Below are 22735 nucleotides of genomic sequence, written 5' to 3'. Positions count from 1 at the left end.
AAGTAATATTTGAGAACAAGAAGCCTACAAACAAGAAGAAAAGAGGGAGTATTTTTTTCCTTTTTCCTTAGAAAAAGATCTTAGATCACTGTGTATATTGGTTGTTTTAGATGTTGTTTGTAAATATAGTGGTTTGCTTGGAAATTGGACATGTTTCCTAATGGAATATTTGAGATATTTAGGAAGACAGAGGTAAAGGATGTTGAATTTTGACACTTTTCCCTAATGACTTCCCAGAAAGATACAGAGAAAGAATGTTATCTATCAAGAGTCTTGTTGCACAGCGTACTTGGTTTAGCAAAGTTCTTGTGATTATTCTACTTTGGTTTTTGGGGGGATGACGGGGCACTTAGAAAGGCAATGGCAACATCTGCATTTTAATAGAAACTTTAAAAGACACATTTGAAAACAGATCATCCAAACACCAATCTAAACAAATGCAAAAACAGAAAACAAAAAATTTCTTAATATTTTTAGGAGTATTTTTGAAATAACTTGGGATTTGGTAGACTATCAAATATGGATATTTTATAAAGGTCTAACTGGAAAATTTTCATATGACTTGTAAACCATTAAAATAATTGACTACATGTATGTGATTTGATAGAAACATAAATTTGTTTCCATGACGTCATGTTTTAAGGAGGATCATTTATGAAGGTCAGCCCTCTAATGTTCAGGAATTATTGAAAGTAACAACACTCTGTGTTTGTTTTCTTTTACCCCACAAAGAACTGGACTGAGATCAACAGCTTATTTTAGCAGGCCAAAAAAAAATATATGTGTAGCTTTGTATACAGTATTATGTGCGTGGCTTCAAATGCAAAACTCAGCATGTTTCAAATGAACAAGCCTGTCTTCATATGACCACCATAGGATGACCATAACCTTGATTTAAGGGGTAAAATATGAAGAACTTTATATATATATATTTGTACAATGTATAGGTTCAATGACAGTAATATAATGTTGAATTTATAAAAGTTACCTTGCTTTTTTACATTATTAAACTTCTGAAAAATCATAGTCTTTTAAACCCCACAATTTTTCTATTCAATGAAATGTTTTAAGGATGAATTTTATTACCTATTTCTCTTCTTAAAATCACAAAACACTAGTTGATTTCTGCTCTGTAACAGGTTCTTTCTTTTAAGTTATAGTTTGGGTAGTTTCTGCATGTAAAGTTAATATATTATTAAAGGAAAAGTACAAAATGAAGTAAAAAGGAGACATTTATAAAACTCTGTTGGTAAGTACATCAGATCTGTACTTACCATGAAAAAGCAATCACTCTGTAGAATTTTATATCTCAATTGAAATTAAAATATCTCAGTTGCTGAGGAATCATAAATAATATGTCTTTATTTTGGCAGAGGATTAACAATAAATGTTTAGGGATCATTTTTAGAATGTGAATTAAATGCTATACCTTAGAAGTATATTGCTGATATATTTCTAGTGACACTATTATTTATAATTGAATAGCATTTTAAAAGCAATCTACAATAAATCCCCTAAACTAAAACTTTGTCTATGTCATCTAAAAGAGGAAAAAAATTTAGAAAAAGAGAAGAGAGTCACAAAGTGAAAAGAATCTACCTATAGAAAAATAAAAAAGTAGTTATTATACAGTATTAATCGCCAACCTTATGATTTCTGAGCTAAATTAAATGTTATACCCATTTAATTTAATTTAAAAAATAATCTTACAATTTTATTGCTTTTAGGCCATGGTCATTACTTTTATGACCTGAAGTACATGTGTCAGGCATATCAACCAATTGGCACGCATCCTCTTTTAAAGGTAGAAAAAAAAAGATGACTATTAAATTGTAATACTTTGTTCTCTCTCTCCTCCTCTTTCTATTTTTTGTTTTTGTTTTTGTTTTTTGTTTTCATTTTTGGATGGTTGGTGATTTGTTTGCTTCTCCTGGCTCCCGTTGATCAGTGGTGTTTGGCCAGTTTGTATTTTTCCAGACATCACTCCACGATGTTGTTGAGGTGTATGATGGTCCAACTCAGCAATCTTCTCTGTTATCTTCCCTCTCAGGATCCCATTCAGGTATCCTTTAATAGAACTGCCATGCATCAGTAATTGATTTAAGACTGACTTTGATTGGTATTGTAGTGAAAGTTGAGATTTATGTCATCCATATTAGAAATAAACTGAAAATAGAATCATTTTTTATTTTTTAAAAAAGAATAGAAACACAAGAATAATTCAAATTCTTGAGAAAAATATAACCAACTATTTTCTGGGATTGTAATCAAGTAAATATAGTACTTGGTCACTTAGTCTGTAGTGTTTAATGTAATATTTAAAGATTCTTTACAGAATGAGGCAATATTATCAAAATGTAATAAAAGCCTTCCAGTAAAAAGGTTACAATTGAAGCTGAACCCAAAGAAAATATATTGTCAGTGGTAGGATATAGTAAAGTAATTTAATAGAACATAGATTGATGTTTTCAAATGACAGTATAAATTAATATCATTTGTTAGGTGTACTGAATGAAATTATTTATGATATCTTAGTGTTTGTTTTGTTGAGTAGGAGAATCACTTCCACTGAGTTCAGGTAATCAGATCACAATTCGATTTACTTCAATTGGACCAGTAACAGCTAAGGGATTTCACTTTGTTTATCAAGGTAAGTGACCGTGTAGCATAGAAACACACTAAGGAATGATATCAGTTTCCATGCTATGTCCAGAGTTATTGAATGATGAGATCCTCATAACCATATAGGAGAGATAAAAGTTGTGTGTTTTTTTAAAAACAGTTTTGCCCTGTCCCCTCCCCCATTATTAGAGCACTATTACTTTGACCAAAGTCAAAAAAGACCTATTGCTTCCATCATCATTCTCAAGTTAGCTGCATGCTTTTCCTTCCTCCCAACATAGTTTTCAAAACATCTGGTGTGTTTTTTTGACAATGCTTCACTCTACATATTCTATTTCCTCAGAGTCTAGCACTCTAAATTAAAAATATACAAACTTTTTGTGCTGATGTACTTAGACATGCCAAGGAAATCATTACTCCACTCTAAAATTTTAGTCTCTCATTCTCTTAGGAGAATTCAAACTTTCTTCATGACTATTAAATATTTTTGTGCAATTCAAAGTCAGTTTACATAGTTTTTTTGTCACCTTTTATAGACACACATCCACATTATATAAAGCTAAATTAAGACCTATCGTCTGAATATTTTGTTTGAATTATGTATGATCATGTAGTTGTTATTCTCAAATGTATCTTGAACTTTATTCCTAATAAATTTATAAACATTAGTGGTTTGATATTCTTATTAAACCCTCTTATTCCAATTATAATATTAGCTATAATATTATACTGTTTCATTCTTAATAGTATTCCCTCTATAAACAATTTGTGGTATTATGAATTTTAAAAGGCACTCTAACAAATGAAGTTATTTTCACTCAAGTCACATACGAGGAATCTGTCTATTTGGAATTCATCCTATCATTTTTTTGGGCTGTTATCAAATTCCTTAATCCCATCTGTATGTGTTTTAAAAAGAAAAAACATCCTGTTATCATTCTATTTTACTTAATCAAAAAAAAGTCACTATTGAAGGGCATACCTATAAAGCCTAAAAACAATTTCAAATTTGATATTGTATGATTAGTAAAATAAAACTTCTATTGTTGTTAATCTGTCTGACTTCTGTCTAACCTGAATGTATTGTCTTCATCAATAACAAACATATTTTGAACAACCAAGTTTATGAACATGCTATGAAATTAATCAAGTGCTGTGTTTGCTTTTTTAAATCTATGTTTTTAGGGGCCAAATACTGTAAAAAAAACCTTGACATTACCTTATGTAACCTGACATCTGTTTTTTGTAAGCTTGGTATTCCATTTAAAAAGAAAAAGATGTATCTCTTTGCTATGATTCCATAAATTGAAATATCTTACTCAAGCTACATTTTTATATTGATGAGTGTGGTCAAACAAAAAACAGAAAAAAAAAACCTTAACCGATGTTGTTTAAAGGATCAAAAGTGAAATGTTTTTAAATAAAAAATCTTAATGACAATAGCAATATTTATTCATTTTGAATTGTATTTCACTATGTATAAACTTTTATAAGTGTATTCAAACTGTTAACTAAAGTTCAAGTTGTTGAAGATTTCTTTGAAATATGTTTGCACAGTTTCATTTTGAAATCTCTATTTCTCTACCAAATATGAAATTAAAGTCAACAATTATTTGTACGCAGCTGTTCCTAGAACAAGTTCTACACAATGCAGTTCTGTGCCTGAACCAAGGTTTGGAAGAAGGATTGGCAATGAATTTGCAGTTGGTTCATTGGTTCTTTTTGAATGTAATCCTGGATATATTCTCCATGGATCCTTTGCAATTAGGTGTGATACAGTGCCAAATTCTTTGGCCCAGTGGAATGATTCCTTACCTACCTGTATTGGTAAGTTTATAAATTTATATGCTTTGTGATTGTACATATTGTATATCAAAATTAGTTATCATGCATCTTTCAATATTTGTTTCAAATATAATAGTTTTACATTAATTTTAAACAATTTATTAGTTATGATGTATCTAAATATGCAAATTAGAGTGGCTTTTTGATGCAACTGAGATGAAATGCAATCAATGAAAATATACGTACATATTTCCAATAACACAGAATTGGAATGCTATTATATGGAATTATGATGTGCTGCCATCCTTTGAAATAAATATTATTTTTCATTTTTAAAAGTTTATGCAAAGATTTCTATGCCAATATATAAGGAATTTACCTATCTTTTAAGGATCACAGAAGCTGATTTTTCTGGATGTATTTTATCATCAAAAAAATTAGAAAATATGCATTAGTAAATAAATGTTTTTTCTCTTCTCTATAAATTATATGTATGTATAAAAATATAAAATAAGATTTTTTCCCAGTCTTTCACAAATATAAATGGAAACACTTTGAATGAGTAGATGGCGTAGGGTTAGCCTGAAATCTCATTATTTCAAACTATATTTTTGTAATGTTATACCCAATTTATATTGTTAAATAAAATAAACACTGTATAAACTTAGCCCTGCTAAGTTATTTGAAGCAGATTAAAACATTTTCTAAACCATAAAAATAGTTTAGAATCTTATCATATTTCAGGATCATTACAATGACTTTTGGATCTTGTAGAATTCCATGGGTGTGGAAAATGTAGACTGTTGGGAAGTTGCTTTCTTCTTTGTTCCAAGAGCGTATCTGGAAATTAAAATTTTTAATTATATAGTATTAAACTAAAAGAAGCGTAGTAAAGCTTAATCTCCGGTTAAGAAATAGTTCTAATGAGTTCTTTCTTATTAAAATTTTATTGGTATGTGATTTGGAAAATGAAAGGAAAGTGTTTTAAAATAAAAGATAAGCAAAATTTTGTCTTTATTTTAATAATCTCAATACTCCACTTTTTGATAGAGAAGACATGAGTGTGCATATAAACAATATAACATATACATTTATAAATATATAAAATCTTTTTTTTTTTTTCTTTTTGGCGGTACACGGGCCGCTCACTGCTGTGGCCTCTCCCGTTGCGGAGCACAGACTCCGGACGCGCAGGCTCAGCGGCCATGGCTCACGGGCCCAGCCGCTCCGCGGCACGTGGGATCCTCCCATACCGGGGCACGAACCAGCGTCCCCTGCATCGGCAGGCGGACTCTCAACCACAACGCCACCAGGGAAGCCCTATAAAATCTATTTTTAATAACACTTCTTGCCATACCTGAAAAGAAATTATGTGTCAATAGTTTTTATTTTTAACTTTTTAAAACACATTTTACCATATTTTAATACAGATTAATACAATGTTAATTCATATTTAATTAGAATAAAATATATTCTAAATTGATTTTAATCGAAATTATATGGAATGTACACTCATCACTGAGGAAGTAGTAAAGATAAGGTCTGGTGATATGCATTCATCGAACATGTACTTTGTATAGGACATAACTGCTCTAAATCTTTTACCATTCAAATCAGGACGTTATTAATAATTGTGCTGGGAAAATGGTAAAAGTTGGGACTATCATAAATAAAAAGGAAGGATTGATGGTCACTTATCTCTGTAAGAACTTGATATCACCACTTCCCAAAAGAAATATACCTAGCATATTTTACAGAGTGTTTTTCTTACAACCAGTATTTTAGTTCTTCCTGCTACAATAAATGGAATGTGAACTATTCTTTTATTATTCTTTTGTTTGTTGAAAACCCCCTACAAAAAAATAATGTAAAACACTGGAAAGCTGTAAATGACTCTTCAACTTTCTCGTCCTTCAGCTAAATAACCAGTTTCTAATATTATTACCACTTACTTAATGCTTCCTATCTGCCAGGTTTCATGCTGAGTAATATAAATACATATTTAATTAAATCCTCACAGCAAATCTATGGAGAAGTTACTCTCAGAATTTACAGATGAATAAGCTGAGTCTTAGAGAAGTAAAACAGTTTTCTTTCAAAGTGACATAACCTAATAAGCAGTAAAGTAGGGGCAGGATTTGAAAATAAGGTTTTCTGACTCCAAACCTCAATGTACATTATAGAAGACTGCTTTTCTTTATGTTTTGGCTAATAAACTAATTTCCTAATTGGAATTCTATATCTTATTTATAATGTGGAATTTCTTAACCTGTTCAACTATACTTTTGACAATCAACAAGTAAAGGAGAATAAATCATCTGGACTTGATGTTCCTCCTATTTTGCACCTAGCATAGAGCTATGGTTAACAGAACAAAGAGATCTTCTTTTTTACATACTTTTATACTCTCATAAGAGAAAATAGATAATGTTCTTCCTTAGGAACCACAATATCTATTGACTTCATACTCTTATAAAATACTAATAAATAAATTATCCTAAAGGACCATGAGCTGAGAGAAATGTTCCTATATGTCTTGGCCAAAATTAGTCGTACAACATGTATAAATCAGAAATTACATTGCTTTAAGTCAGTTTAATAATTGAAGAAAGACACATGATAATAAATCTCTTTAGCCTCACAATAGATTTTTAAATATTTCTCTCTAAATATCAGGAATCATTCATTATTTCTGCCTCAATTTTCCCAGTAATTATTTATATAATTTCTGTGTCACTTTTAGTTTCTTTATGTACATACTGATAGAAAATATTAATACCATATAATGGAAGATAACTGGATAAGTAGCTGTCTTCATTTAGTTTCATATATACAATGAAAATTCCCTCAAGATAATTATAAAGGTAGAGTGATATGATGACTTATGGAAAGGCATAAACTAGCTCATTAATCTTTAAATATTACTGAAAACATTCGTTTATTCAGAGTGTTCAAAGAACCTACATATGCAAAGCAGTGAAATGTAAATCCATGAATTACTCATTAAAGTTCTGTTTAGGTATTTATCACGTTAATGTATTAATTAATGGAGAAAAGTTGTAAATCATATAAAACTGAATAAGTCCTTATAACTGGGAATTGTAGTAGGTTCTCAGCATAAGGGTTAATTAAGTCTTGGGTCGTAATATTAGGCTTTGACTTTAACATGAAATTGTGGTGATCCTGGAAATTTTACATAATCTCTGATTCTCAATTCCCATATCAATAAAACAGGAAAGTTATAGGTTTATTGTGGCTATTAGATGTTTTAAAACCTTGTCATAGTTCTTGGAATCATCTAAGTACTCAAAAATTAAGTTGTTTTTGTGTTTGCCAAATTCTCCACCATAAAATCAGAAGACTTCAGTTCTCAAGGTATTAGATCTAAGATAAAAAATTTATATGCAGTGCTGATAAAGGATTTGATATCACTCATTTTCATTTGTTGATATCTTGTTTTAATAACACTTTAAAGTTATTATATGTAAAAATTATCTTCCACCAAAGATTTTTCCATCTTGGAAAGGGCTAAAAGCATGGACTTCTGTCATTCTTTCTAATTCTAATAATTTAGAGTTCCTTGAAGGCAAGATTTTTCTTTCAATTAAAATTTTCAGAAAGGCTTTGGGGAAATGTAGTGACAATTTTCTAGAGGATAATAGTACTTATTTATTAGAATATGCTATTTAGGGGGATTGTAAAATTTCTTTCCATCAATTTATACATTTAAGGACAATTGGTTAAAAAGGAGCAGAGTTCTAACAATAGGCATATATTCATGATTTGGTTTGTTTTCAGTGTTTGTAAGCATCTAAAATAAAAATAAACTTAAAATAATGATTACTATAATTCTAATTAGTTGTAAAAATATATGTTTAATCAAGGGGTGCACTCTGCATTTTCTTCTGACCCTAAAATATTCAAACATTACATTATCCAAAAAATATATATTTTCTTTTGTCCATGAGGTATGAGGATGAGACAAGAGTTGGAAAGAGGAAAGAGATAAAAGGGAGAAATGAGCTGACATTAAAGAAGAAAAAAGAAACATGAAAGAACAGTTTAAAAGGGGAAAGAGAAAAATAGAATATTCTGTGAGATGGAGAGTAGAGAATAAGAACTTTACACTGTACACATAAACCATTTTTGTTTAAAGCAGAACCCCTATTCTACATGATTATTACAAAGCTTTTTCATATGTCATATGTGTCAGTTGACTAATCCTAGTGTTCTTGCCATAAGAAATAAAAATCCATGTAAAGAAAAGGAAGCTCAGGCCATTTGACTATAGATTCATTTCAGCAAGGACCGGCACTCCTACCAGGCATTAAAGCCTTTGAAAAACTTTGAGACCATGTTATGGCTGACATTCAACTTCAGGAGTAAATGCTAGTGGACTGTCCCTAGCATGGATTCAGCCTCACTTTTTACTTTTAAGGGCAAAACACGAGGGACTCAGGAGCCATTACACCACCTCTGTCAAAAGCCCATCTATCTGCAGGTCCCTGGGCTTTTTAAGAAACATGTCACTGCATCTACGGAGGGTCTTTAAACATAAAACACCCTACCTCTTATATTTCTGTTGCATTGTTTTGAAAGCGCATACTTAGAGACAGAAGAAAATTGTATCAGATGACTTCTGTTTCCTGCCAAGATCACACAAAAAGGATATATTACCTTATGCCACTTAAAAAATAATGTATACCTTGTAGAACAGGTGTAAATCCAGAAAATCGAATATATAACAGAAGGACATATGAGATTTGTGTGAGACAAGAAATAGATTCTAAATGACATTCAGATGATAGCTCAGTTTAGGTTTTACCATTTGGTCCCACTGCTAATCTTTACATAAATGAAAATATACTTTGCATTTCTATTTTTAACTATAAATATTTTTAGTTTCAAATGTTATGAATAAAAATGATTTTGCCTTTAAGTGTTCAAAAATTCAAAAAAAGAAAAAGGCTTGATGTCTTAAAAATTCAAATATGAGAGTCAAGTGCAGAGTTATCTTAGGTTGATATCAAAGAATTATCTTTAATTTGTGTTCATTTTCAATATTTGTTATCTGGATAACACTTTAACTGCTTCAAGGCCTTTGAACTTTATATTTTTTTCTCCTTGGAACATGCATCCCCAAAATACCTTTTGGGCTTACTGCATTGCTTCATTCAAGCTTTCACCTGACTGTCTTCCTTGGCCATCCTATCTAAAATAATTTTCTGCTACTCATCCTCCATTCGTTCTCTATACCCTTATCCTGCCTTTTTTTTTCTTTACAGCAACCACTCACCAGATTATATATAATTTGTTTATTTTCCTAATATTTCTTGCCCTCCTCTCCCTGCCACTGTATTCTGTTTATTGCTCAACAGAAAGAGGACCTGACATACAAGAGGTGTTCAGTAAACATTTGTTCAATGAATGGATTTTAGCCAATAAGTGTGATGATTTCATGAATTTTTGTAGAGGTAGAACAACTGGCCAACTTCCCGAATCCAGGGTCCATGCACTTTTAACTTCAGTCTTTCACTGCATGGTGATACTCTTGCTCACTTTGCTTGCTTAGACTTTTACAAGCCATCTTGAAGCCACAAGACTTTTTTGAGAATCGATAGGAGAGATGCATAGGTAGATTTACATATTACATGGTTAATTTATTCTTAGAAAGAACAAGTTCTCTATTTATACTTTGCAGTTTAGATATAATCTTTGACAGTCTATTCAGGGTATTATACATAATGATTATATTTTCTCTGCCTTCACTAGTTCAATGAATACTCAGTTAACACCTTAAACCAAGTGAGCATCCAACTGAAACCAAAAGAAAACAGTGCCCTACATTTCTATTGATTTCCATCTCAATTGTAATTGTTTCAGTTTCACAGTTCTTATTACTGCTATCAACACTTTCATTTTTTCTGTCATAGTAGAACAGAATACAATGTTGAATAATTTTGCAAAAAAATTGACATACTAAAATTAAACTATTGGCTTGAAAGCAGCCCAATTAGACATGATGTGCAAGTTGTACTTATAGTTAAAATGGTCAAATACTAAGGGGATCCACAAATTTAACTAACCTGCATAAGAAAACAATATTTAATAATCTTGTACAAATCTGTCATATCAAGTCGTTCTTAGGTAAATTACAATAAAGTACAATAATATTTTTATAAGAACATTGGACTTGGAATAGAGGTAAACTTGAAAAAGTTGATGAAGACTGAGTTTTATCTTCCAAATTTGACCTTGTTACACTTCAGATTTCTTAAAATTTTTAGTCTCTTAAAATTCCAAACTCTCCTCCCTCTGAGACTCTGTGATAACACCCTGTAGCCACTAATAGCTCTGACAATATGTGGCCTTAGACGTAAGTACTTCTGTTAATGGGAGGTATCTTTTGAGAAGCCCCTGAACCTTCCACTTACCCCCCACCTTAGGCAGAAGTCTTTAATTAGCTGCTTATCCCATCACCCTTATCGGGCTTTGTTTTTGCAAGTCCTTTAGAGAACCAGAAAGAACCATTTTCACTTGTATTGGCTCCAAGGCAACCCATGTCTTTGCCATCTTTTCTCAGAGTGGGAAAGAAATAGATGAAAATATATATACAATATCTGAATCCTCATTCACTGATTCATTTATTCACCCATCCATTCAACCATAAAAAACTTATTAAATATAATAGTGAATAGAATTTACTAGTATTTGTATGAGTGCTGTTAAGCATTATCTCATTTAATATTGACACCAATGCCAGGAGTAAGATAAGAATACTATTTCTCTTTTATAGATAGTAAAACCCCTATGGTTTAGAAACAAAAGAAGAATTAATATTTGAACCCAGGCTGCTTGATTCTAAAGTTTGTTCTCTTAATCTATATGTTATGTTGTATAATACTGATTAGAAGGGAACTTTATAATACATCCTTTTTAAAATAGAAAAGAAATGTTAGGCTAAGTTATATACATGGGAAGTAAAACTTTGTAAAACATTATGTGGTAATGCATATCTGGGAATACTTTTATAATGTAATATTTTGTTGGTAAAAATAAGAATGATTGAAGTAGAATTAAATATGGTTTGTTTAGGAAAATACTGGGAGAAAGGAATGATGCAGGAATGGTAAAGAAGTAACTTGTAATCACAAGATATATCACAGATATCACAGATATACAACCAGTCAGTCAATAATTTATTTAACGAGCACTTATTTCGTGCTTACCAAGTGTCAGGTCCCTTTCTAGGCACTGGCAACATAGCTTTGAATCAGAAGATAAGACCTCTGCCCTTATGGAGTTTACATTTTGTTCAGATAGTGATAAATACTAAGTAAAGCAGAGGCTGAAGATTGGAGGAAGACATCCAGGGCATGTTGCTGTTTTATATCCAGATGAGGTGAATGAAGGGGGTTGGGAGGTATATAAATAAAAGTCAAGGAGGTAAGCACATGTATAGACTATGAGGGAGAGAAAGGTCTAGTCGTGTTCAAGCCACAACAAGAATCTCACGTGTCTAGAACAGAGTGAATGATGGAAAGAGTGACAGAAGAGTTTGGAGAGGCAGAGCAGAGGCCAAGTCATATGGAGCCTCAAAGTCTGGGAAGAGTTAGAATTTTTTCTAAGTAGTGTGGGAATTCATTGAGCTAGAGAGTGATGTGATCTCAGTTTCTGGAAAGTCACTGTGGCTAGTGTAAGGGGCAGGGGGTGAGTAGAAGCAATAAGATTGAATAGAAAACTACTGCAGAAGTGGAGGGGAAAGTTAATGGTGATTTAGATTGGAAGATCATGATCAGTGATGAGAACTGGTAAACTTTGGGATATATTTTTAAGATAGAGCCGACAAAGTTTGCTGACAGATTGAATATAAATGTAAATATGAATTTGAAAAGAAAGGTAAATTAAGAAAGATAAATTAGGTGGTAACATTTACTGAGATGGCAAATAGTATAGATGGGGGAGAATTTCAAAAGTATTGTTTTGGATGTATGAATTTTGAGATACTTAGTCGATATATTATTGTAGGACTCTGGGTAGAAGTCATGGCTAGAGATAAACATTTAGTAGTCGTAATCTATAGATGACATGGAAATGGATGCCACCACTGAGGGGCGGTAGTTACAAAGAGATGAGACGATGGTGTAGGTCACAGTGTTACAGCATTTACATTGAAAGCATCAGAAGAAGGAGGATGAGCTAAAAAATATTTCTTTAAAAATGCTTTCTCACACTGTTTTAAAAGTTTAAAAATTTAAAACGTTTGTAGTATTCTTTTGAGTAATTACCCTAGATTTTTGCATTCAGTTTTAGAAGTGGCACAAAACTACAGTATTAACTTTTTAAAAAAAATTATTACAAAAATATATCCTGGTATCTCACCATTATAGTCAGATTAGGACAAATGTCCAAGGATCACAGTGCCATTGGAATCTAAAATAACAGTAGTTGTAGCGAAAGGAAATATAATTTATTGATTTCTTACTGCATTCCAAGCAGTGTGCTAGCTTCTTTATATACATTATCATACCTATTTATTTTCCACAAAAGCCCCTCAGAAACAATTTCATTACCATTTCACAGACAAGGCATCTGAGTTTCGGAGAGTTCAGGGAACATGTCCAACATCACACAGTGTTTCAAATCATAAGCTGGGTCATTCCCAGAATCAAGCTGACGCTACCAGCAGTGTAGGAATTTTGCTTTAAGATTAGTACCTTTTAAAACTGTTAGAAGCTTTTATTGACATCAAAGCAGGTCTCCATACTTATTCTTTCTTGTAGTAGTTGTACTGGCAATAACCAGACTAGAACCATATTGAGTATTTTCTTTCCACTGAAGAACATGAATGTGGAGCCAAACCACCAGTATTCAAATCCTGTCTTCACCTCTGACTAGCTATGTGATCTTGAGCAAGTTATTTAATCTGTTAGTGACTCCATTTCCTCAGCTGTAAGATGGGGAGAATACTTACTCATATCTCATTGGATTCTTGGGAAGCTTTAATGAGTTAAAATATGTAAAGTGCTTAGAAGAGTGTTGGTATATAGGCTCTATATAAATGTTAGAACATAATTGTTATCATCATCAGTATTGCTCTGCAAAGGATTTCATTACTACTCAAAAGATACATGAAGAGAAAAGTAACTAATGTAAGAATTCTTCCAAAATTCTATACCTAGATATGAACAATTTTTAACACGTGTCAGTGAACTTGATAGCAATATAATACAAATTATATGCTATTATTGAGTTAATTATAGTATGACTTTAGATATGCCATTGTAAGTTTTCCATTAATGTTGTCTAATTATTTTTTAAAGGTTTTTGTGCTATAGGAAGACAAATTTCATTGTTCTTATGAGTTTTAAAGCATAGTATGATTTGGTTGTGTTTGCAAGTCTAGCATCTGTCGAAGATGTTATCTCTGACCTTTTCTCCTATTTTAATTCTTTGCATTAGAATGAACTCCCTTTGGCTTGCTTTACTTTCAGTGCCCTGTGGTGGAACTTTAAGTAAGCGCAAAGGGACTATTTTGTCTCCTGGATACCCTGAGCCTTATGACAACAATCTGAATTGTGTATGGAAGATGACAGTGCCAGAGGGAGCTGGCATTCAAGTAAGAATATTTAAATTTTTCTTTTTTCATTGTATATTTGAAGTTATTTTTTTCAGAGATGACAGGATGCACGTGATTTCTAGAATTTTAGCCAGTGCTTTTGACAGATGTGGCTGAATTTAAAAGAAAGATAACAACCTAAGTGTCCATCATCGGATGAATGGGTAAAGAAGATGTGGCACATATATACAATGGAATATTACTCAGTCATAAAAACGAAATTGAGCTATTTGTAATGAGGTGGATGGACCTAGAATCTGTCATACAGAGTGAAGTAAATCAGAAAGAGAAAGACAAATACCGTATGCTAACACATATATATGGAATTAAAAAAAAATGTCATGAAGAACCTAGGGGTAAAACGGGAATAAAGACACAGACCTACTTGAAAATGGACTTGAGGATATGGGGAGGGGGAAGGGTAAGCTGTAACAAAGCGAAAGAGAGGCATGGACATATATACACTACCAAACGTAAGGTAGATAGCTAGTGGGAAGCAGCCGCATAGCACAGGGAGATCAGCTCGGTGCTTTGTGACCGCCTGGAGGGGTGGGATGGGGAGGATGGGAGGGAGGGAGATGCATGAGGGAAGGGATGTGGGAACAGATGTATATGTATGACTGATTCACTTTGTTATAAAGCAGAAACTAGTAAAAAAAAAAAGCAAAAGAAAAGAAAGATACTTACCATTAATTTTTTCACCTGCAAGTAACAGAAAGCCAATTCAAGATAGCATAAGCAGTAAGAAAAATGTGTTGCTCCACATAACATGGAAACTTTGAGTAGGATGCTTTAAGCGTTGTTTATTTCAGAGGTTCAGTTGTGTAATTCCTGACCCAGGTTTTTTGTCCATCTCTCTGTTCTGCTATTCTTAGCATGTTGGCTTAGTTCTTGGACTTCCTTTCTCATGGTTTTGAGATGGCTAAAAAAGCTCTAGGCAAACAGGCTTCCGCATCAATGGCCAATAGACAAAATGGAATCTCTCTATTTTATGTACTTTTGTAACAGTTAAGAGAACTTTTCAAGAAACCTTCCAGCAGACTTTCCCTCCTGTCCTATGGACCAAAATTACAATGATACCCATTTTTAAGCCATACACTGGGCAATAACAAAAGATTTACTATTATTTGTCTTAAAAAAAATTAAGATTAGGTACCTGGATCAGGCAAGGGGCTTAGCCTTCTCTGGTGTACACAGCTCTCATTTAATTGAACAAAACTATTCTCTGTCAGCAAAGATGAATGCTATTCTATAGACGGTCAACAGTATCTACCATATTACTTCAATTGTGACCATTTTGTGGGGGGAGCAATTTGACCAGCTACTCTGTTTGAGAAGGAAATTATTTCTGGTTAAGTTGATAGCATTTTACTGCTGAGTCAGTATTTACCCCATGGAATACAATTATGCTTCACAAAGTATTACATAGTCTGTATTTTATAAAAATAACTTGACTGTTTCTCCAATTGAGTCATAGGGTTTTGCTTTAGAAACTTGAGATATATAGCAGTCATGGAAAAAGTAGTCAAGGCATCATTCATTAAACCTGAAATTAGATAGAAGTACAATTTTCAGTAAAAATAATAAACTTTTTGAATTTATCTTTATAATTTTTCAGAAAATTCAAAAAAAATACTTGAGGCGTCAGGTATAAAATAGGCCAATAAATCAATGAAAAAGCTTGAAATGTACTTTTTCAGTGTTTTAAAAACATTAACAATCAAAAAACTGCTTATATTTGGCTAGTTGTACTATTATTTTATGGTCAACTTGTAAAATTCGAAGATAACCAATCAACCCTATCCTATTATTGGTAGAATTAATAAAGATTTTAGGATTGTCCAGACAATCTGAAATGAGGTGATACCTTTAAAACTTTCCTAGAACATTTACTATATCATATGCTTATACATTTATGAAGATTATCCTAGAGCATTTATATAGTGACGTCAGCTTGACCATTTCTATCTCATCTTAAAATAATAATGCCCTTGGCATTTCCCCTCTGGTTCTCATCCTCTATTTCTGACTCCCTGCGATGTGGCTTCAGCATCCAATGCTCTGTTTGAGTCATTCTTATAGTGATCACTGAGGACCCATGCCATTAAATCCATTGAATTGCTCATCCTTCCTATTTCATTAGCAGCAGTCTATCCTACCCATTCTCCCCTCAATCTTTTTTTTTTTTTTTTTTTTTTGCAGTACGCGGGCCTCTCACTGTTGTGGCCTCTCCCGTTGCGGAGCACAGGCTCTGGATGTGCAGGCTCAGTGGCCATGGCTCATGGACCCAGCCGTTCCACGGCATGTGGGATCTTCTCAGACCGGGGCATGAACCCGTGTCCCCTGCTTCGGCAGTCGGACTCTGAACCATTGTGCCACCAGGGAAGCCCTCTCCCCTCACTCTTAAAACACCTTTTCCCTCCATTCTACCCAATACTCTCTTGGATTTTGTTTTGTTTTCTTTTCTACATGTATGGCTTCTGCTTCTACATCTAGGAACATGATCTCCTCTTCTTCACTTCATCACATATGGTGTTTGTGAGATTCTATGGGCTTTGTCCATCTCACATTACACCATTCTCTCTGCCACCTTGTCTACTTTCACAGCTTCAAATACCATTATGTGCTGATGATGTCCAGGACCTGAATCACAGTAGATAAACAGAAAACATCTTTTTTAAATGAAGGATTGAATAAATGATGATTTCTTTTTTAATTATTTATTTTTTGACTTTTTGAATTTTATTTTATTTATTATTTTTATTCAGCAGTTTCTTATTAGTCATCAATTTTATCCACATCAGTGTATACAAGTCAATCCCAATGGCCCAATTCATCACACCACCACCACCACCCCCGACCACTTTCCCCCCTGGGTGTCCATACATTTGTTCTCCACACCTGTGTCTATTTCTGCCCTGCAAACCAGTTTATCTGTACCATTTTTCTAGGTTCCACATATATGCATTAATATACGATATTGTTTTTCTCTTTCTGACTTACTTCACTCTGTATGACAGTCTCTAGATCCACCCACGTCTCTACAAATGACCCAATTTCATTCCTTTTTATGGCTGAGTAATATTCCATTGTATATATGTACTACATCTTCTTTATCCATTCATCTGTTGATGGGCATTTAGGTTGGTTCCATGACCTGGCCATTGTAAATAGTGCTGCAATGAACATTGGGGTGCATGTGTCTTTTTGAATTATGGTTTTCTTGGGGTATATGCCCAGTAATGGGATTCCTGGTTCATATGGTAATTCTATTTTTAGTTTTTTAAGGAACCTCTATACTGTTCTCAATAGTGACTGTATCAATTTACATTCCCATCAACAATGCAAGAGGGTTCCCTTTTCTCCAAACCCTCTCCAGCATTTGTTGTTTGTAGATGTTCTGATGATGCCCATTCTAACTGGTGTGAGGTGATACCTCATTGTATTTTTCATTTGCATTTCTCTAATAATTAGTGATATTGAGCGGCTTTTCATGTGCTTCTTGGCCATCTGTATGTCTTCTTTGGAGAAATGTCTATTTAGGTCTTCTGCCCATTTTTTGATTGGGTTGTTTGTTTTTTAATATTGAGCTACATGAGCTGTTTATATATTTTGGAGATTAATCCTTGTCTGTTGATTCGTTTGCAAATATTTTCTCCCATTCTGAGGGTTGTCTTTTCATCTTGTTTGTACTTTCCTTTGCTTTGCAAAAGCTTTTAAGTTTCATTAGGTCCCATTTGTTTATTTTTGTTTTTATTTCCATTACTCTAGGAGGTGGATCAATAAAGATCTTGCTGTGATTTATATCAAAGAGTGTTCTTCCTATGTTTTCTTCTAAGAGTTTTATAGTGTCCGGTCTTACATTTAGGTCTCTAATCCATTTTGAGTTTATCTTTGTGTATGATGTTAGGGAGTGTTCTTATTTCATTCTTTTACATGTAACTGTCCAGTTTTCCTAGCACCACTTATTGAAGAGACTGTCTTTTCTCCATTGTATATCCTTGCCTCCTTTGTCATAGATTAATTGACCATAGGTGTGTCGGTTTATCTCTGGGCTTTCTATCCTGTTCCATTGATCTATATTTCTGTTTTTGTGCCAGTACCGTACTGTCTTGATTACTGTTGCTTTGTAGTATAGTCTGAAGTCAGGGAGTCTGATTCCTCCAGCTCCATTTTTATCCCTCAAGACTGCTTTGGCTGTTGGGGGTCTTTTGTATCTTCATACAAATTTTAAGATTTTTTATTCTAGCTCTGTAAAAAAATGCCATTAATAGTCTGATAGGGATTACATTGAATCTGTAGATTGCTTTGGGTAGTATAGTCCTTTTCACAATATTGATTCTTCCAATCTAAGAACATGGTATGTCTCTTCAGCTGTTTGTATCATGTTTAATTTCTTTCATCAGTGTCTTATAGTTTTCTGCATACAGGTCTTTCGTCTCCCTTGGTAGGTTTATTCCTAGGTGTTTTATTGTTTTTGTTTCAGTGGTAAATGGGAGTGTTTCCTTAATTTCTCTTTCAGATTTTTCATCATTATTATATGGCAATGCAAGAGATTTCTGTGCATTAATTTTGTATCCTGCAACTTTACCAAATTCATTGATTAGCTCTAGTAGTTTGAATAAATGATTTCTAAACCTAAATATCTAATCCACACCTTTCACCTAAGCTGCATGCCATTAATCCAACTGCCCACTTAACATTTTGAGCTAAACTTCTAACATCTCTAATTCAACCTGTTCAAAGCTGTCTTCATGACTTTCTTCTCAAAGTTGTGAATCTTCCACATTGTGGTCTGTCTCAGAATGAATCCCTTAACCATTCAGTTGCACAAGCCAACAACCTTGGTGATTTTTTTTCTGTCTCCAACTGCACAAAGAACTGTGTCAGGTCTGTCTTTCACAAACCTCTCAAGTAAGTCTATTTTCTCTATCCACACTTTTACCACTCAAGTTTAAGTGGCCATCATCCCTGTCCTGGGTTCGTATTCTCCTCCAATCTATTCCTCATAGGGCAAAGAGAGTGATTTTCTAAAAATAAAAATCTAATGCTGTAACTTTCCTACTTTACAGTACATCAGTTGTCCTTGCTATCCTTAACTCCTCAACACAGCTGATTACCCCTTTGTGCTTTATCCTCATTTCTTGCCTCTGTTTTAGTTCTTTATAGCAAACTGGCTCTCTCTCTCTTGCCTCTTGGCCTTTGTGAATGTTCTTCCCTCTGCTGGCAACACTCTCCATCATCTCCCTTTATTTGGCTTATTCTTATTCATTATTTCAGTCTCAAGGTAAAAGCAGTTCCTGTGGAAGAACTTCCATGAACTTGAAACCACATTAAGTCCTCTTGCTATGTGTTCTCATAGATCCCTATAATTTCCTTATCGTAACACCTGTCACATGTTACTGCTTTTACTTAATTACCTATAAACTCATGAGGGCAGTAACCAAGTCTGTTTTGGCAGCTAACACAGTGCCTTGTAGTCTGTGCTCAGTAAATATTTTAGAATGAACCAATGAATACCTGCAAAAGGTGTGGAGTTTTAAGCTACTTTAAGGAGTTAACATAGCATGATGGACCAATACGACATCTGCAGATAATGTTATGTGATATATCACTGCCTTAGCCAAACACTGTTCAAAACCGGACACTTGTATCAATGACACTATAAAATCTTTCACTGAGAGAGAGTGGAATGGACTTATATATACTACCAAATGCAAAATAGATAACTAGTGGGAAGCAGCCACCTAGCACAGGGTGATCAGCTCAGTGCTTTGTGACCACCTAGAGGGGTGGGATAGGGAGGGAGGGAGGGAGATGCAAGAGGGAGGAGATATGGGGGTATATGTATATGCATAGCTGATTCACTTTGTTATAAAGCAGAAACTAACACACCATTGTAAAGCAATTATACTCCAATAAAGATGTTAAAAAAAAATCTTTCACTGAGGAAGCGATGTGTTTAATGATTGTACATTAGAAAACAAAATTTGAGTTTAGCAGAGCATTTATCAAACTTACAGAGTGTGAAGCATATTGGACTTTTTAAAATACTCTATATAACTACCAAGAGCTTTTTTCTAATTAACGTCTTACATGTTTGCTAATTTTAGACATGTCACTAAATCATAGAAAATTATAACACACACACACACAGTATATGACATATTTAAAATTTCACTAACTTCGCCTACAAACGAGCTGGCTAGTACACCAGATTTAAAGCAGTGTTTAACTTATTTTATTCTGTTGGGCTAAACATGTGTGTGAATAAAGAATTATATGAATATTCAATAAATCATATATGAAATGAAATGGGATAACCACTGGTGGAAAGAACAGAAAAAACATTTGGAATGCTGAAAAAGTTACAAATAAGATAGGTGATTGAGAATTTTGAGGAAATAACCTCAACAAATAAATGAACTTGTTGTATTACTGTTACATGAAAAGTGTGTGGAGAGGAGTGTATTCATTTGTTTCCCTGTTTATTTTAGCAAGGTACATTGGAGGGAGAATTCCAAAGGAGCTACATTCAACAGTAACAGAGTTACCAAGCAAAGAGCAATTGTTATGTGATGAATCAGTTTAAAAAAATGTTGTTTACTTAATTGTGTCAATTTGTAGAATGAGATGATAATGAATCAGTATAATCATCCAAACAAAGTAAAATGTGATTTGCATGTTTCTATGAGGGATACCAGGTTTTAGTTATTGGAAATTCATTACCTCATAAAGCTATCCTGTTGTCATAATGGGCAACTCCATCTAATTTAAAGTTCTGAACACTGAATCTGTAGCTGCTCCTTTAAGTAAAAGACTTAAAGTCTTTTACTGGACTCTCATTTGGCTTTCTGTCATAGAGGGTCCTCAGCCATTTACTTGAGTCTCCTATACCCTCTGTGTGTTTAATATGCCAAACTGCATTCACAATTTGCCCAGAATCCTAGTGGCAAACTGCATTAGTTTTCTGTGACTTCTGTAACAAATCCTAAACTCAACAGCTTAAAGTAACAGAAATGTATTCTCTCATGGTACTGGAGGCCAAAAGTCCCAAATCAGTTTTACTGCCCTGAGACTGAGGTGCTGACAGGGCTGCTCTCCCACCACCATTCACTCTCCCCTCTGCTCAAGCTCTAGGGAAGATTCCTCTCCTGGCCTCTTCCAGCTTCTGGTAGCTGCCAGCATTCCTTGGCTTCTGACCACATCACTCCAATTTCTGCTTCTGTGATCACACTGCATTCTCTTCTGTCTGTGTCAAATCTTTTTTGACATCTGATAAGAACACGTGTGACTGCATGTAAAGCTCATTTAAATCATCTAGGATAGTCTCCCTATCTCAAGATATTTAGTTTATTCAGATCTGAAAGACCCTTTTCCGTACAAGGCAATATTTACAGGCTCAAGAGATCAGGATCTGATATCTTTGGGAGCCATATTCATATATATATGTCCAGAATTAAACAGATTTTCTTCCTGTCTCCAAGGTAATAGGTTTTCCTGAGGATGTCTACATTTTTGTTTGTGCCATCCCTCTGATCTCAATAACTCAGGGAAAAAATTATTTTAAAATCTTTCCTGTCATTTCCATCTCCTATTCATATCACACAAAATCCAGTAATTTCCCCTATAACAACACATGTGATGTGACTTCTGGGTCCCCCTTTCTACCATTCCTGCCTACTAACCTACTTTATTTAGTCTTTCATTGCTTCTCATGTGGACTACTGCAATAAACATTAAAGTTGTCTTTTCACTTTTATTTTCTTCACTCAATTCAGTAGTACCTACTTAAAACACAGTCCTGATTATGCTCCTTCAATCCACCTTCTAAAACCTTCAATGAAATACTCCTCGATTGCACAATTATTATGCTAGTATTCAGTCTTTATAGCCCTTCTCTCTCATTCCCTTCTTTAGCTAAGATGCATTAAATCCTCAGTACACACTAGGTACTATTCTAAGGTAAAATCATTTAATTTTTACAGCAAACCTATGAATTATATGCCTTTATTACAGTGATTTATGTAAGAAATCTATGGCACAGAGAGATTAACAATTCTTTTCAGGTTACATGCCAGTGAGTGGATGGAGCCAGGAAGTTGTATACCCTGGCATTCTAATGCTAATATTTCTTGTATTTATCCAGAACCTTTACTCTTTCTAACTTTTCTCTACTTTTTCTAACTTTGCATGCCTATTTTCTCTTGTGTGAATACCCTCCACTGTGGCTAAGTTAGATTACTGATGGGTCACTAAATCTCCCTCATGGCTGGTCTCCTCTACATTTTTACTAACTCAGTTTCTTTCAGTGGAAAACTGCTCAATACATTTTGCTTATCTCAATTGTCAACTCTTGCAAGAATCCTTACCTTTATTTTCTCTTTCTTTTTTCTTTCTTTTTTTTTTAAAGCCAAATGTGACTTTTTATTTTCCTGAATTGAAGGAAAGGAAAATTCAGATATGACGAGAGAATTGACCATTGTTTAAGGAGTCGGGGGTTATATTACAATCATACAGCTTTAATTCCAATCATCTTTCTGTCCTGGAAGATTGCCATTGGGCCTAATGCCTGTCACACAGGCAGGGTATCTGTTGCCATGTGGCACTCATCCCTGGAAAAGAGGCTCCAGCATTCATTTGAATGGAAGAATGATGAAGGCCTATTTTGTGGATAAGAAATTTTTAATGAATGCAATTGTTAGAAGT

The 22735-nt window shown here is 33.6% G+C and overlaps 1 protein-coding gene across 3 annotated transcripts in view; it reads left to right on the top strand.

The window, feature by feature from the left end:
- The window catches only part of CSMD3 (CUB and Sushi multiple domains 3), a gene marked incomplete at its 5' end in the record, with an annotated part of 1086230 nt that overhangs the window by 914085 nt on the left and 149410 nt on the right, over window positions 1–22735 (top strand). For 2 of the 3 annotated variants that reach the window (XM_079722285.1, XM_079722284.1), the window contains 4 exons: window positions 1949–2062; window positions 2555–2650; window positions 4246–4449; window positions 13902–14026. In XM_079722285.1, coding sequence (XP_079578411.1) covers window positions 1949–2062; window positions 2555–2650; window positions 4246–4449; window positions 13902–14026 — 539 coding nt within the window. The remainder of the gene's footprint in view (window positions 1–1948; window positions 2063–2554; window positions 2651–4245; window positions 4450–13901; window positions 14027–22735) is intronic. The other variant, XM_079722286.1, reaches the window with a different exon arrangement.

The sequence above is a fragment of the Hyperoodon ampullatus genome (assembly GCF_949752795.1).
Source record: "Hyperoodon ampullatus genome assembly, chromosome: 17".
In the NCBI taxonomy this organism is placed as follows: Eukaryota; Metazoa; Chordata; class Mammalia; order Artiodactyla; family Ziphiidae; genus Hyperoodon; species Hyperoodon ampullatus.
This window is presented reverse-complemented; position numbering and strand designations above follow the sequence as displayed.